The sequence below is a fragment of the Camelus dromedarius genome, chromosome 16 (genome assembly GCF_036321535.1).
Source record: "Camelus dromedarius isolate mCamDro1 chromosome 16, mCamDro1.pat, whole genome shotgun sequence".
Classification (NCBI taxonomy): Eukaryota; Metazoa; Chordata; class Mammalia; order Artiodactyla; family Camelidae; genus Camelus; species Camelus dromedarius.
Genome location: NC_087451.1, coordinates 41,760,496 through 41,776,065, shown reverse-complemented (window position 1 = coordinate 41,776,065; position 15,570 = coordinate 41,760,496). Strand labels below are relative to the sequence as shown.

The 15,570-nt window shown below is 37.0% G+C and overlaps 1 protein-coding gene across 2 annotated transcripts in view; it reads right to left on the bottom strand.

Moving 5' to 3' along the window:
• The window catches only part of NSF (N-ethylmaleimide sensitive factor, vesicle fusing ATPase), a 131,130-nt gene that overhangs the window by 26,953 nt on the left and 88,607 nt on the right, over positions 1–15,570 (bottom strand). For both annotated transcript variants that reach the window (XM_031468780.2, XM_064495708.1), the window contains exons 13-15: positions 14,100–14,195; positions 10,676–10,832; positions 7,659–7,792 (exon numbers count right to left, since the gene is read on the bottom strand). In XM_031468780.2, coding sequence (XP_031324640.1) covers positions 7,659–7,792; positions 10,676–10,832; positions 14,100–14,195 — 387 coding nt within the window. The remainder of the gene's footprint in view (positions 1–7,658; positions 7,793–10,675; positions 10,833–14,099; positions 14,196–15,570) is intronic.

The following is a 15,570-nucleotide window of genomic DNA, read 5'->3' as shown; positions in this document are numbered from 1 at the left end:
CCTTGGTTCACCGCACTTCCTTTATCCTGCCTTGGCTACTGTGGAATCACATGTGAAATGTGGCCTCTGTTACCTTAGCTTGAGTCTGAGAAACTACAGCAGAGCTTCCCCTCTGAGCCATGATGGACATGTAATATGAGCAAGAAATAAATTTTCTTGTGTTCAGCCCCTGAGATTTTGGGGGTTGCTCATTATTGCAGCACAACTTAGCCTACTGTGACTGATACAAGAGCGCATGGAGTCAATGATGCCCTCCTAAATTTAGGAAGTGATATTTAAGCTGAGACCTGAAGGATGAACAATCAGTAGAAAACAGGGGAAAAAGTGCTCTAAGCAGAGCGTACTGGTTATTAGGAGGCACAGAGATGAGAATGTTCAGGAGCACTGCAGGAACTAACACACAATCAACAAGAATTAAACTGAAGAGATGTCAGTGCTGGTGCTGTGTGTATGGGGAGTGGGGGGCGGTGAGAGATGAAGCAGAAGAGAAATGGAAGAGACAATAGAAAAGTTTACAGGCAGTTCCACTGTGATTCTTTGTTATTTTTTGAAGATGGGACCAATAGAGCAGCCAATGTGGTCTCCTTCAAATTCAGGCGATGTCAAAGAGTCAGTGAAAATAATGCTTTGCTCTTTAAAACACTTGTTCAGAACTCTACTAAAAGCTCTGAGACAAGCAGATAATCTGTCTGTCAGGCTGCACGGTCGTGGGTTAGAGCCACAGGGGCCCAGCACATCAGGGACTGGCTGCTCACAGTGGTTCTACATTCTTCCTGAGACAGCCCTGTCCCTTCCCAAAGCTGCAGAGCTTGCACGGCTACAGGAACCTTCCTCAGGACACTGCTGGGGTCTACACTGATGAAAAACTCGGATGTAGTCTCACCAACTTATCTCAGATACTGCGATTCTCAAAGCATTACAAATCACTTCACAGCTGACTGCATGGACTACCTATAACATTTTAGAAGAAAAATACCTGTAGCAGTCATTTAATGTAGTTATTTTTATAGCCGGCTTTTAATGTACTAATTACCACCATGGGGAGAGGAGCACTCACAGCGAGCTCTCCTAACAACATACTAACCATGACAAAGGCTATGCAATTCCAGTTGTAACTTGACCAGTTTCAGTTGACTCTTCTCTAATTTAAATATACACACACCTTTCACTTCTTAAACACACTTTTTTTTTTTCCCTTATGTAGTCTCTAGTGTAATATAAGGTCACCACTCCTCCCGGAATCCACATTTTCTGCCTAGTCTCCTCAGCCCTTTCCATTCTTTACCGCCTGGCCCAATGCTAAATGAGGACATACTCAGATTCCACTGCCAAGTGTCTGTGATTAGCTACCAGACTAAAATCTAAGTGAGATGTTTACTTCTGAGCTGGGAAGTTCTAGTACACCGATACTTTAGGTAGATAAACCCCAAAAGGAGGAGAGGTACTGGAAGGAGAGCTACAGAAGAAGTAAAATTGTACAAACCACCCCGGCTGGAATACAGCAACTCAAGTGCCAAACTTGTCGCCGGTAACAGCACACAGCAGATATGCCAGACAGATAGACCAAATGCCAAAACAACAGTTAGCCAGGTGGGCTGCAGCTGGGGCTAATGGTTGTATCTTACAGACTCTTTGAAAAAATTAACTTAAATTCTGATCCTTTCATTTAGTAAGATGAAAGTATTATGCTCAAGTCTTTTCTTGCTGGAGAAGTTATCAGTAGGGGGATCACAGAAGCTATCATGCAAACTAGTACACTTGAAAGGGGGGTACTGTTAATAATGATTGGAGTGTATGGTCATCCTAGTTCATCAGGGAGTTTCCGTTGAGCAGGTGAAATGATCAGAATATACATATTCCTAGAGTCAGGTGAGAAGTCTGAAAAAGAATAGGAAGAACTGAAGAAAGAAAAAGTGTGGAAAGGAGTGGCATCAGTTAACAGAGAAATAATGAGAGGTCTATTCTAGAAGGTGATGAACATCTCTAGAAAACACAGAACCCCATAGTCTATTTCTACCTGTAGACATAACGAGACTGTCATCATTAAACTCTCTGGTGCCTCCTCTCTTGTGTGCAAAGGCGGGTAGTGGGTCGTGAGACAATCTGAAATGTGGGGAGCCTGGACTTGAGGCAAGAGCGTGCTGGATGCACAGTGAAAGGAGGTGTGGGGCTCCGACCACAGAGGGCTTAGGGGTGGGTCTGATTATGGTCCTCAGGGACCCTGCAAGCTCTCAAGGCACAGAGCCCACTCCTGGAATCTTCAGACAAGCTGGGAGCCACCTGTGTGGAGGGGCGGGGCAGCAGCTGCAGGCTCTGGAGTCGACATGAGTACAAACGGGAACATGCCAGCATTAGCTCCACGTTGATCCCAGCCTTTCAGAATCACAAACCACAGCAAAGTGTGTTCTAAGTAGATTCTGTCCTCCATTTTCTATAACCTCTTTAGTGCTCTGAGCTAAGTGAAGCCAAATTCTCTGGTTCTTTTGGGGCCAAAGGAGTTCATCTCAATTCTAAAGTGGCTGGCATGGTGTTAGTGGAATTCGATGACAGTTGGAATTTGATGATTTAGAAAATCCCTAATGTAGTAAATCTGTCAGCAATTAGTTGAAAGCATACGCTAATCATATTTGGTAGCATATAAAAACGTAAATGAGCAAATTCAAATCGGTGCTATCAGTAATAATCTCTAGTTTCTAAAAATAACTTGGGAGTAGACCAAGCAAACATTAGCTGTCTTCTAATGAAACTGCCTCAGGAAGTGGACCTAAACTTTTGGCAAAGCACTAAAGCTTCCTGGAATGACCTTAAAATCCCTTATTTGTTTTCCCTGCTTTTCAGGAAAAAAAACTTACATTTTCATGTAACATGAGCCATAAAGTAGGGTATTTTTAATAATATAAAAAGTCTCAAGGTCTGAAAGTTAAGTTCACCATCCTCCTTTGTGTGCCAAACAGATACAAGTGCCAAAAGCCAAAGTGTACTAAACAAAAACAAGTGCCCAGCCCCCAGCAGTACAGAGACCTACGGTCACTTCCGGGGTGTCTACTTCTTTCAGCCGATACATGCACAATCTTCAACAAATCAGCTACAACGATGTATTAGGATGTTAACCAAAAACATCCAAATTCTGTTGCTTAGTAACTGCTGTCAAAAGATCCAATTTCTAGCTCTGCTCTTTGTATGGACAAAACCATGAAAAGAGGAGGATTAGGCACCATGATTCTGTTCTGTGCAGACTACAATTTGCAGTGGGATTTATAGGAGGATATTCAAAGAAGATTATTTCTTTCTTGCAAAGCTGGTGGAAAGGAAAATTTCTTCCATTGATTTTCAGTCTTTTAAAAACAAGACTATATAATGTTATTAATAGATATAGTTTTACAAATCACTGACATTTTTACTCAATTTTGTTCAAACAACATAGTCACATCAGATTATTCTATTTCATCCCTGTATTGATTGTGCATTTGATAAGCACTCAGATTAGGTAATTAGTTAAAATCAAATTCTACTGCTTTGTTCTTTTGTTCATTTAATGCCATTAATAGAACTAGTAAAATAGGGTTTTTTAAAAAAAAACTACAGATGCAAAAATGGATAAAAAAATGAAAATTTTAAAATAGAATGAAGTTGGGGAAACAAAAATAAAATGGGAAAGAAGTGGAAGATTTGTGAATACTTCAAAAATCTCAATGGAACATATGGTATCCCCTCCAGAATGTGAGGATAATACCTCATACAGACTTTGGTAGTGTTGAGGAATTTATCTACAGAGAAAAGATTTATTAAGCAAATTAAGAGAAGCACAAGGTGAGTTTTGAATTAGTTGAGAATAAACTACTTTCACCTATTTTTAGCACCATCCGTATGTGAAAAAGAAGCAACAGCTTAATTGCAATTAAATCCTAGATACTCATTACAGCAAGCCTAATGGTCCTCTCTACTGACAAAAACTCTGATCTCTTGGTTTAAGTAATAAAATGGTATATAAAGATAGTCTACAAATTAACTATTCAGGCCACCTCTCTTTAACAAAAATTAATGTTATAATATTTCTGAGTTTCACAAAGTATTGTCATTGCAAAACATTTTGAAAAATCTTTAAAAGTGAGCATTTAGTCATTAAAAAGTAGCTGAAGAAATAATTAAATGCCAATCTTCTACCTATGAAATTGGCAAAAAAATACTTTTACAACATTAAGTGTGGGTGAGAGTCCAAGGTAACTGACTGACATTTTTTAAATTCTTATTTTTTATTGAAGTATAGCCGATTTATAAGACACTGACATTTTTACATGATAGGGTTGCAAGTGTAAATTTGCATAACTTTAAGAGGTGAGCTTTATAAACAGTATTTTTACGTGTTTCAATATCAATATTTATTTAAAAAATTTAAACCATTAATATTTTCACCTTAACAATCTCCATTATGAGAATTTATCCTAAGGAAATAACCAGAAATGTATGTGCAATAATAATGGTAAGTAAAAATAACCACTATACTTTACTGAGCACATACTATATCCCAAGGCAGTATGTGATACTGTACATAGATTACCATTTTGTTTAATTCTCACAATAACCCTATGAGGCTGTTATTTATACTATCTTCATTTTATAGATGAGAAAACAGAGGCTAAAAGGTTAAGTGACTGTAAGAGCTGGGAAGTACAGTGGAGCTGGGATTCAAATTCAGGTCTATTTGACGCCTAAGTCCAAGTTCTCAGTCAGTAAATTATGATGCTACTCTAAGAAAAATGTAACAAGAAAATGAGGGCAGTAACTGGTAGTTCCACAGAATATTGTTCATAATTGTGAAACAATGTGGAAACAGCTTACTGTTCAACAAAAGGGGAATGTTTAAATGGATATTATACAGCTATTAATTTAGCACAATATTAAGATACATTTTAATGACAGAAAAATTCCATAATATATTAAGCGTAAAGAGCAGGTTTAAAGCAGCATGTCCAGTGTGATTCCCAATATATAATGTGTGTGTGTGTGTGTCTGAGTAGAGAAGAAGACTGAAGGACAAATACGGACTTCATTTTCTTTTGTGTTCTTTCCTGCATTTTCTAAATTATTTTTGAAATTAGGAAAAGCTACATTTTTGGGGTAGGAGGGAAGCCCTTAAAAGGAAAGAAATATCTTCTCCAGAATGATACAAAATTATAAATTATTTGTGCTTTGGAAAAAAAATCTTCCCATCCTCACACTAAAAATGAAGGGAAGAGAACAATGGTGAGAGGTAGACTAGAACCACGAAAGAACAGCATTTACATATTTCATTTTCAAAAGCAAACTGGAAGACTTAGCACCTTTAGATGGGTTTGAGCCCTCAGGCTTTTGTCAAGCTATCATTAGGCAACAATGTGAAAACTATTTGCAGGGAAAGATTTTGCAATATTTCTAATATATTACTAAGACACCTATGCTTCATTCTTTTCTCTGGTCTGTACTTTAGTTATAGGGAATAATATTTTTCCCCAAGGAAAACCAAAAAAAGTCTTAATATGAATTTATTATACAGCTGAAGTAGAAATAATTTTTTGTAACTTTAAGGGTGCACAGATCCAGACAGTGAATCATGAATCCAAACAATTTTGACTAAGCTTGTATAGACACTTATTTTTATATCCCTTAGCCTTCTACTCATCTAAAACCTAACCTTGAAAGGCTCCAACAATTTAAAGATTAAATCATAAGTTATTAAGCCATTAATTTAACCATTTAAGCCTCTAAAATCAGCACATACTACCTTCCCCCACCTCAAGTCAATCTGCAAGAGATTGAAATAATAAAAATGATAATATCTCACACTTACAAAGTAGCTTTGATGTGCAGGAGCCTAAAATACTTTAAAAAAAACTTTATAGAAAAACTAGGACCATCCACCCACATCTCAGAGTACATCTGAGGTAGAAGCTGGCAGCTGGTGAAAAGCAATGGAGCAATTTACCATCTGCACAGAAGACTACTACTTTTGAACAAGTATAAGGAATAGATGAAATTATGGAAATGAAAATAGAATTAGCTGTTCAATTAAAGGGTAAGTTCAATGGCCACAGATTCCAAAGGCTATTATTTAAATTTTCATCAGAAGACATGGTTTAAGGGTTCCCTTTAGAGGGAAAGATACAAAAAACAAAGAAAAGCAACCCCTACCTACAGTAGGGAGGTTACTGGTCCTAGTGGTTCTGTCCAGATTTTCCCAGGAAGGACAGATACTACTGGCTCCACCTCAGACACACAATAAACCGACTATGATACTTAAGTTCTTTTTGTGTCTCGCAACATTTCCCTCTCTTTCACACTCAATTTCTAAGATCCTTACATAGAATATTTATCCTGACGTTTCGGTGTGCATAGCTGGAATCCTGCTCCAAGCTCTGCCTCCTCCACGCATTTCAAGCACCCTATACAAACAATTTCCGGCCGCCCGCACAAACATGAGGCTAACGACTCAAACTTATATTTTTTTGGAGTCTGATTTTTAAAAAATGTATTTTCCTCTTCAGTCTCTTCCCTAAAGAAAAACTGAGGCAATTCTATCCTACAGTTTTATGAAGTGAGGGCCTAGGAGCAAGGTGAAAGAACACCTGAGCCGTCTTCACTGGGGAGCAACTCCATCCTCAAGGTTCTTTTCCCTCATTCTGATTTCCTCACACATCTTTAACTTACAGTCACTTATCTCTAAAAGATCAAGCATGAAAAAAAGGATTTAAGTAAAATAAATACTTCAACTAGATACATAAAAATAATATTTCTTCACTGCCTGGGAGTATACAAAATCAGAATAACAATGAAAACACTGGCGACTGAGGTGAGACAGCCATTAAGAGTGTTCATCGTTGATTTCTGTTATTGTTTTTGTTTTCTGTTTTTAGTGAGCAAACTACCTATTCTCCTAGATGCCTTACATGGTACTTGCTTGGATGTGAGAGGGAGAAACCAGGTGACCTTAGAGTCCTTTCAGTGCTAGGATTCTATTCTATGTTGTCCTAACTTTCACCAGTGGTTCAAAGCAGCAAAATTAAGAAGGTGACAAATGGCACTTGGAGAAAGGCAGAAAGACGAGGACGGCACTAAGTTGCCAAGCAGACTCTGATTATTATCTAATACAGCACCACCTTTTTGCAGGGGTTTTGAGAATATCTTTCCAATGATACATTTCTGTTCTTTCCCAAATGATACAGTCAACTTAATTGACCCCAAACAGTCTGACTTTGTACACTGATGAAAGAACTGAAAAAAATCCTAAATGAATTTGCTCCACTCTACTCACTCTTAACTGTGATTGGTCTTTCAGTCCAGTTGATACAAACTTAAGAAATGAAAATCAATCATAATATATACTACACAAAGGATAATATGGAAAAAAAATTTACTCTAATTAACATGTATTATAAAGTTAAATACTATATCCAGCAGCAACTGTTTAGTAGCTGTTTCTCCCCCAAATTCTGATAATTTAGTTATTCTGCATAATTCAGCATTCTGATGCTGATAATTTGGTGCTACTTGTGAAGAACATAATTGCTATGGCTTTTATATCTATACATGTACAAAGATAGATATGTATATATATGCACATGTGTACCCACACACACATATATGAGATAGGAAATTAAAATGAAAGTAAAAAATCTTGATACCTTCTTCATGGCCTGACACTTGGCTGTCTCAGAAAAGCCAATCATCTTATCAGGAGAACAGATCTTGATGAAGGGGAAGTTGGATTCCTCAGCAATCTTTGCAGCTAAAGCTGTCTTCCCACTGTGAGGAGGGCCTGCAGAAAGATATGAGCAAGTCAGGGGAAAAAAGCCAACCTAAGCAAAGGGGAATAAAACAAGTTTAAACTTTTATCCACAATGTACTGAGGTCTCAACTAGTTGCTCATTAACATTTCCTGACACAATTTTGTGGCAGACGGTGTTTTCTCTTATTTATTAGCAACTAAATTTAATGAACTGATTAGCATTTCTCAAACGTATGATGAAATACATTCCATCTTTCTTTCTCACATAACCTTAATCTTTCAAACTTCTGGCTAAACATAGAAAATGCACGGGTTTTGCTTCTTTAAAAAAAAAAAAAGAGAGAGAATGCATTCAAATGCATATCAGTACTTATGTTGTTAGTTCTACCAAATTGTTTGTCTGACAAAAAATACAATCTTCTTAGGGGATAAAACGGGGGCAGGGAAAAACTGCCTTATTAGAAGCAAATGTGACTTAAAAAGCTAGAGTACTCGGGCCTCCTAATGAAGGCCACCAAATGTACACACTTCACTGTATTAAGACATCTCCTCCTCCTTCCTTTCTATGTAATAAAAGATGTGCCCCTCTTTCACCCATAAAACAACCAATCATTCTTTCCCATCTTCTCAGATTGTACCCTCTCCTCCATATGTTCCACCTCTTTCTCTTCCCTGAAGCCTTTTCCACAGCATTAAACAAGCCCTAGTCTATTGACAGTTTAATCAACAAAACAAAAAACTCTTTTGGGACTTCACAGCCCTCAATACTACATCTTCTCCCTTCAAAATGGAACCTCCCTGAATAGTCAGCTAGGCTGGCTGTGGCTGCCCTCCCTCTTTACCTTCTTCCATCCTCAAACAAGCCCTAAGGATTCCACTCCCATTACATGGAACAGGTTCCCATCAGGGTCAGCAATGACCTCCATGTCACCAAATCCAACACTTTATCTGTTGGCCTCTGAGGAATACCTGATACAATTGATAACTCTCCTCTTTAAATATTTTTCTTGGCTTCTGTGACAGCACATGCTCTTTTCCCCCTCTTACCTCTCTGGTTACTCTTGCTCAATCTTCTTTGTCAACTCTTCCTGCTCTACTTAGTCCTTAATGTTGACATACCTCAGAGATCAGTTCTAGGTCCCCTCTTCTTCTCTCTTTTTTCTTTCAATGGAAGTATTGGGGATCATACCCAGGAACTCATACATGATAAGCAGGTGCTCTACCACTGAGCTATACCCACCCCCTCTCCCCTTTCTTCTCAACCTATTCTTTCTGTAAGTGACTTCATTCACTCCCACAGATTCAGCAGCAGTCTGCATACTGACAACTCATGAATGTACACTGTCAGCAAGACTTCTCTTCTGAGCACCAGACCCACATATCCAACGGGCTACTCAACATTTCCAGTTCAATTATCCTATAGGAATCCTGAACTTAACATGTCCAAAATGGAACTTGTGGTCTTTCTTCCCGAAATGTCCTTCTCCACTAGTGTTCCCAACCTTAGTAAAGAATACCATTTACCAGGCGGTGTATACTAGAAACCCAGGGATCACGTTTGATATCTCTCCCTGTATTCAACCTACTTACTATTTCTAAGCTTCAGCATCCCAATCCACAAAATAGGAAAATTAGCAGCATCTACATTCACAGGACTGAAGTGGATTTAAATGAGACTGTATGTATTAGTGTTAGTAGAGTGACTGGCAAATAGTTAAGAGTTCAAAGAATGTTAGCTTGATTATGTTTAATAATTAGTATTATAATAATAATTATTAAGTCCCTTTTATTCTACCCCCTACACATTCCTCAAAATGGTCTACTTAACTCCATCTCTCCTACCACCACATTACTTCAAATCACAATCAGTTCTCATTAAGACTAATACAAGTGCTTGTCACCATTGGTCTCTCATGTATTTTTGCCACTCTAATCCATTCTCTATCACAAAGCGGTCATGATGTTTTGAAAATATAAATCTGATCATGTCACTTCACTGCTTAAAACCCTACAAATGGCTCCCCATTGCTCCTCAGAGAGAGTCTACCTCTTTGTCACGGTCTCCAATGCTTTGCATGAACTGGTTTCTGTCTACTTCTTCAGTCTCATGTTGTAGCCAATCTCCCTTTGTGTTTCGGTCTCCTTCCTGCCCAGGGGTTTTTCACAAGCTGGTCCCTCTGCCTAGATCATCTTCCCCAGTTACTCTGCCTGCCCAGCTTCTCCTCATCCTTCAGGCCTTGACTTAATGTGTTTTTCTCAGGAAGTCCCTACCCTCAGACCTTTGGAAGGGACTGGATTCCCGTCACGCGGACTCACTTTTCTGTTGTTCTTTTAATTATAACCATAAACAAATAATTGGTGAATAGAATGAATGTCTTCCTTTTTTGTCTACCTGGTAAAATCCTAACTGATCTTTCAAAGTGTAAGCTGAACACCACCTCTAACTTTCTTTGACCACCCACCTTAGAAAAATGACTTGCATTTACATACCCTTACACAGAGACACGGTAGTGAGGTATTTGTTTATATGCCTTTTACATGACCAGACTGAACTTTGTGAATTTCTTTGTATCTCTAGCAACTAGTTCAATACTTAAGACATAGTAAGTCCTCAGTGAATATTTATTTAATTGAACTGAGTACTATGTGGTATCCTAGTCTATTAAGCACCACAGAAATTTAGATTCAATCCTACAAGAAAACTAGTTGCTATCATTTATCAGTAAAATTCTACCCCAAGAAAATTTAAATTTGCGCACAACACTGGAACATAGACTGAATTACTATTTTCAGATCATGAATAGATTTAGGATTGAAAATAACTCATTTTTCTGGAATGTACTAAATGGTGTTGTAAAAAGTGCTGGTTTTTTTTTTTTTAACTTTTGATGCCATCTCATCATTTTTTCTCACCTTCCAAAAGGACGCTAACCAATGGTGTGCGGTCACTGTTTTTAGTCTGTTGAACCAGCAGCTCCCCATCTTCTAGAACTCGAGTAACTGGATCACCCCATTTGATGATACCATTCATAATGTAACTTGCATAGTCCTCTTGGTTTGTGCCAAATGCCTATGAAGGAAAAGAACAGTTTAAAGTATTTTGAGCCTTAGTATTAAAAATTAAATATTTAAAGGTATAAAAGATGAGTGATAATTCCTACACACTAGTGCTATAGCAATATTCCATATTAATGTAAAAAGCCTGACAAGCAAAAAAAAAAAAAAAAAAAAAAAGAAAGAAAGCTGTTTTATAATTTTTCATTTAACTTTTTACCCAATGGGGGCAAAAACTGCTTTAAGTGACTTAATGAAATAAAAAATAGATTCTAGGCGCAGATTCTACGAGAACTAAACCCTCATAATCCTTGAGAAAGGGTATGTTCCAAAGTGCTTATTTCTGTAAGGAGTATATGGGTTGTGGCCTTCTGTTAAGAACATAGAGCAGAAGAGATTATGGATTTAGAAATCAGTAACAGTTGGCCCAGCACACAAAGATACTACCAGTGTCAGGGATTAAAGTGGGAATATGAAATGGTGACGTGGAGATCCTGTCCACTTCAGCTTGGCGGTAGGAAATATTAAGTCAACTTGGACCAAGATAAGTGTGTGTAAATGTAAGATCTAGAATGAGGCAGAAATGAGCAAAGGTAATGAAAGACTGAAGGGTTAGGAAAAGAAAAGCAACTGCTATATATAATAATTTTATTAGTATTATATACTGGGGCTTAAATCACATCCCTCTTCATTTCCAACTTCTAATCTTAAATTTTAAGTCCCCATTAAACCAGCTACCAAAAGCAGTCAAAAACTTCAGTGCTTATTTACTTAACTGAATAGCATTTTCATAAGGTTAGCAGGAGAAGAAATGAGTAGGAAAACATAATTCAATGTAAAGGTCATTTATCTTGAGAACTTCAAATTTTTAAAAAAATTATCACATCCCTCAAAAAATCAATTTTTCATTCCCCAATGTATGGAATAATTTTAAGTTCTTTAGAATCTGCACCTCATCGGAAGTCATTCTTTGTAATTCTGTCTCTAAACAGTACACAGTGGGTCTCATCACTCTATTGCATTGCCATGAAATCATTTTTCAGACCACTCTTTACTAGTGCTTTAACTCCTGAGCACAGAGTAATGTCCTTATTCCCTCGTCTGGATATGGTAAATCCAGTGGCCCCGTAAAAGTTATAAAGAGCCTAATAAATACCAGCTGAAAGGCCATTGCAGGAAATATGCAGACTGGCTGGCTTTTGTCTGTATTCCAGTTATACACTCCAAGCCTCACAGTAGCAGCATTAAGACACATGAACCAGAAAACAGTGACCCTCCCAAGCTACACAATATGCATGAGGTGTCCTTACATATCCTGTCATTTCATTTTTTGTTTTATCCCCAGACCCTTGGAATAAATAAAAGCTATTATTTACTTAATTAACTTAGTGTAGTTGCCCCTTCCTTGTAGCCAAATTATTTGTCATTAAAAAATCTTAAGACAGATCGAGGGAATTAGAGGGCAGGGTAACTTATAGCTCAGTGGAATAGCGCGTACATAGCATGCACAAGGTCCTGGGTTCAATATCCAGTATCTCCATTAAAAAAAAAAAAGAAAAAAATTAAATAAACAAATAAACCTAATTACATCCCCCCAAACAAACAAAAACAAAAACAAAAACAAAAACAACCCAAAAAAAGATCGGTTAGGCTGTGCTCTAATATTTTTGGTAACTATTAAAAATAACAGCAAAAGATTAAACCATTTCTACTGCTAAGTAACTTTTGAAACTAATTATTTTATATTTAAAAGTCAGTAGTCCTAAAAGGGCAGACAGGACTAAAACAAATTGTTTTTGTCTTTAAAGGAGTTACTTGCAATAAATAATTATTGCCAAGAATATATAAAGAACTTATACCAATCAAATAAAAATAAACAATACAACAAAAAAAAAACCCAGAAAAAAGACATGAACAGCATTTCACAGAAGATTCTCATATGGCCAAAAAACATGCAGAGAAATGCTTAACTTCATAGGGTAATCAGTGAAATGCAAATCAAAACCAAAATGACATCCAATTTTATATCCAACTGAATTGCAAAAATTAAGTCTAACAAAACCGAGTGTTATTGAAGAGGCAGAGTAACAGAATCTCTTTGACATTATTGCGGGTGGTGTTTATTGGCTCAATCACTGGGAAAATAGTTTTAAATTCTTTAGTTTGAAGTTGGACATTCATATAACAACCCAGCAATTTTATTCCTAAATATTTATCTAGGAAAAATTCATTCAAGAATGCTTATAGCAGCGCTTATTTGTAATAACAAAAAACTGGTAACATGCCAAATGCCCACTGACAGGAAAACTGATAAATTGTGGTAGTCACACAATGGAATGCTATTCAGCAACGAAAATAAATGAGATATAGCTACAGGAAATCATATGGATGATTCTTGACAATAAAATACGTAATAAAATAGCAAGTCTCAAAAAATTATACATACCATATTTTATTTTACACACTGCAGACTAATGACAACAATATCTCATGAATTAAAAGGTTAAGGTTAATCCAGATCTGTGCACCCAAGATCCATTTAAGAAAGAAAAACAAATGGACACACCTCTTTAAGAGGCTGCTCTACAGTCTGTTTTTGTATTAACATAGGACTCCAAAAAAATGGCTACGCAAACATTAGTGGTTGTTTCATAGGAAAATGGGTCGATGACTTTATACTGTATTCTAAAACTCCAACTGTAACTGTTGAGTTTTGAGTATGTTTTAAGAAATTTTTAAAAGAATTTAATAAATTAAGAAAAACCTTTTTTAAAAAGGGCACCTTGGGTGGTTACAAGCTTTAGAAATGACAGCAGTTAGAGGAACCAGAGGTACTGAGCAAGAAAAAGGGACGCCTTGGAGGAGGTTGGGGAAGGTAGAGAGAGAGGAGATGAGAGTTTAAATATCATAATAATATATGAAGGATGGATGAATTAGGAGGAATTTAGGTTTCTGCAGCTTCAGGTTGTATTAGAAGCAATGAGAAAACTAATTACAATTCAATATAAAGAACTAATAATTGGAAAGTTTCAAAATTGAATGGTCTGCCTTATAAGATGGTGAGCTCCCTATCATGAGAAATATTTCAGTAAATATAGGTTAATTACTCAGCCATTGGAGTTACTCTACAGATGTTTCTTATGTTGGACATTTCCAATACTGAGATTTCCTGATTTTTAACTATATATGATACAACCTTCCACAATAAATGGGTAAAATGGTACTTATTTTTCTCCTGAATTATTATTTTTCGGTTTATATACCACTCAATATTCATACTCACTGGTTTGATATCATTCTCCAAAGAAGCAAGGAAGTCCCCTCTCGTCACCTGCAGGCTCTCTGCTTTCTCCATGTCCACTTCTACTTTAGTACTGGCCTAATTAGGAATGAAAGCAAACTGTAAGGACTTCCAAGATTTAAGAATATTTTCAGCCTAAGAAAATGTAACACCTGAGAATTTGAAAAGCTTATTTTCACAGACAAAGCCCATCTCTTTCAAATTCACAAATATATATACACACACACACACACACACACACACACACACACCCTTTGCCTGAACAATTCCACTTATAGGTGTTTATCCCATGAATATATTCACAAATGTATACAAAGTTACATATACCAGGGTATCTACTACTACAGTAATTTGTATTAGCAGGAGACTGGAAGCAAATTAAATGTCCATCAAGAGGGTGCCCATTAAGTAAATTATGACACATCTGTACCAAAGAACATTAGATAGCTGTTTTTTTCGAAATGAGGCATGAGGAGGAGAGAATATACAGAGAAGGTCTCTACTCTAAGAATAGTGGTTCTCATCCTTGGCTGCAAATCACACACACACACACACACACACACACACACACACACACACACACACACACGCCCAGCCCCAGCAGGATTTTAATTTAACAGTTCCAGTAGAGGGCCTAGGCGTTTGTATTTTTATGAAGTGCAGACGGTTCTGATGCTCAACCAGGTTTGTGAACCATTATTCTAGGGGACCAAGGACCTGCAACTTTGATCTGTACTCATACTTTGTGCTTGAGAATCTATGTGGTGGCTCCAAACACTCTGCTTACTGCACCTGGAGCTAACACTTAGAACAGACATCTGGAGAAGCATCAAGGCCTTTATCAGCACTTGGAGCTGCCTGGGCCTGATGAGTGATTGAGATACCAACACACATTTTAATGTGACTGGGCTCACTCCCAATAGCACAAGGCAAGTGAGTCTAATTTTTAAAGTGGGTACTATGGATTTTTAAAAAACATATCTTCAAAAAAAATCTGACTATAAAACAAAAGTATGTTAAGCAATATCAACCTTCCAAAGATTATTATAAAATATGAGTCATATTCCTTTAGGAACTAACTGCTGAGACAAATAAAATGACAGACATTTTGTAAAAAGTCAGCGTTATGGGATAAAAAGAACACTGTCAGAAAACTGGATCAGGATAGCAAACAACACATTTATTTATCTCTCTTCCTGCTCCCAATCCCATGAAATGACAGAAAGTGAGAGAGAAAGGTTTAAAAGCATGGAACATATATCCAGAAGTTTTAACACCAATCTAGGAGGAGTCTCAGAAGGAAAGCAGAGAAAGAATAATAGAGAAAAAACAAAATAAGATAGAAGAAGAAAAAAATCTACAGCTGAAGAAAGGTGTATCTTTGCATTTTAAAGATTTCAGTGAGTGCTGATCAGGGTAAATGAAAAGGAACCCACAGAAATGTAGACACACT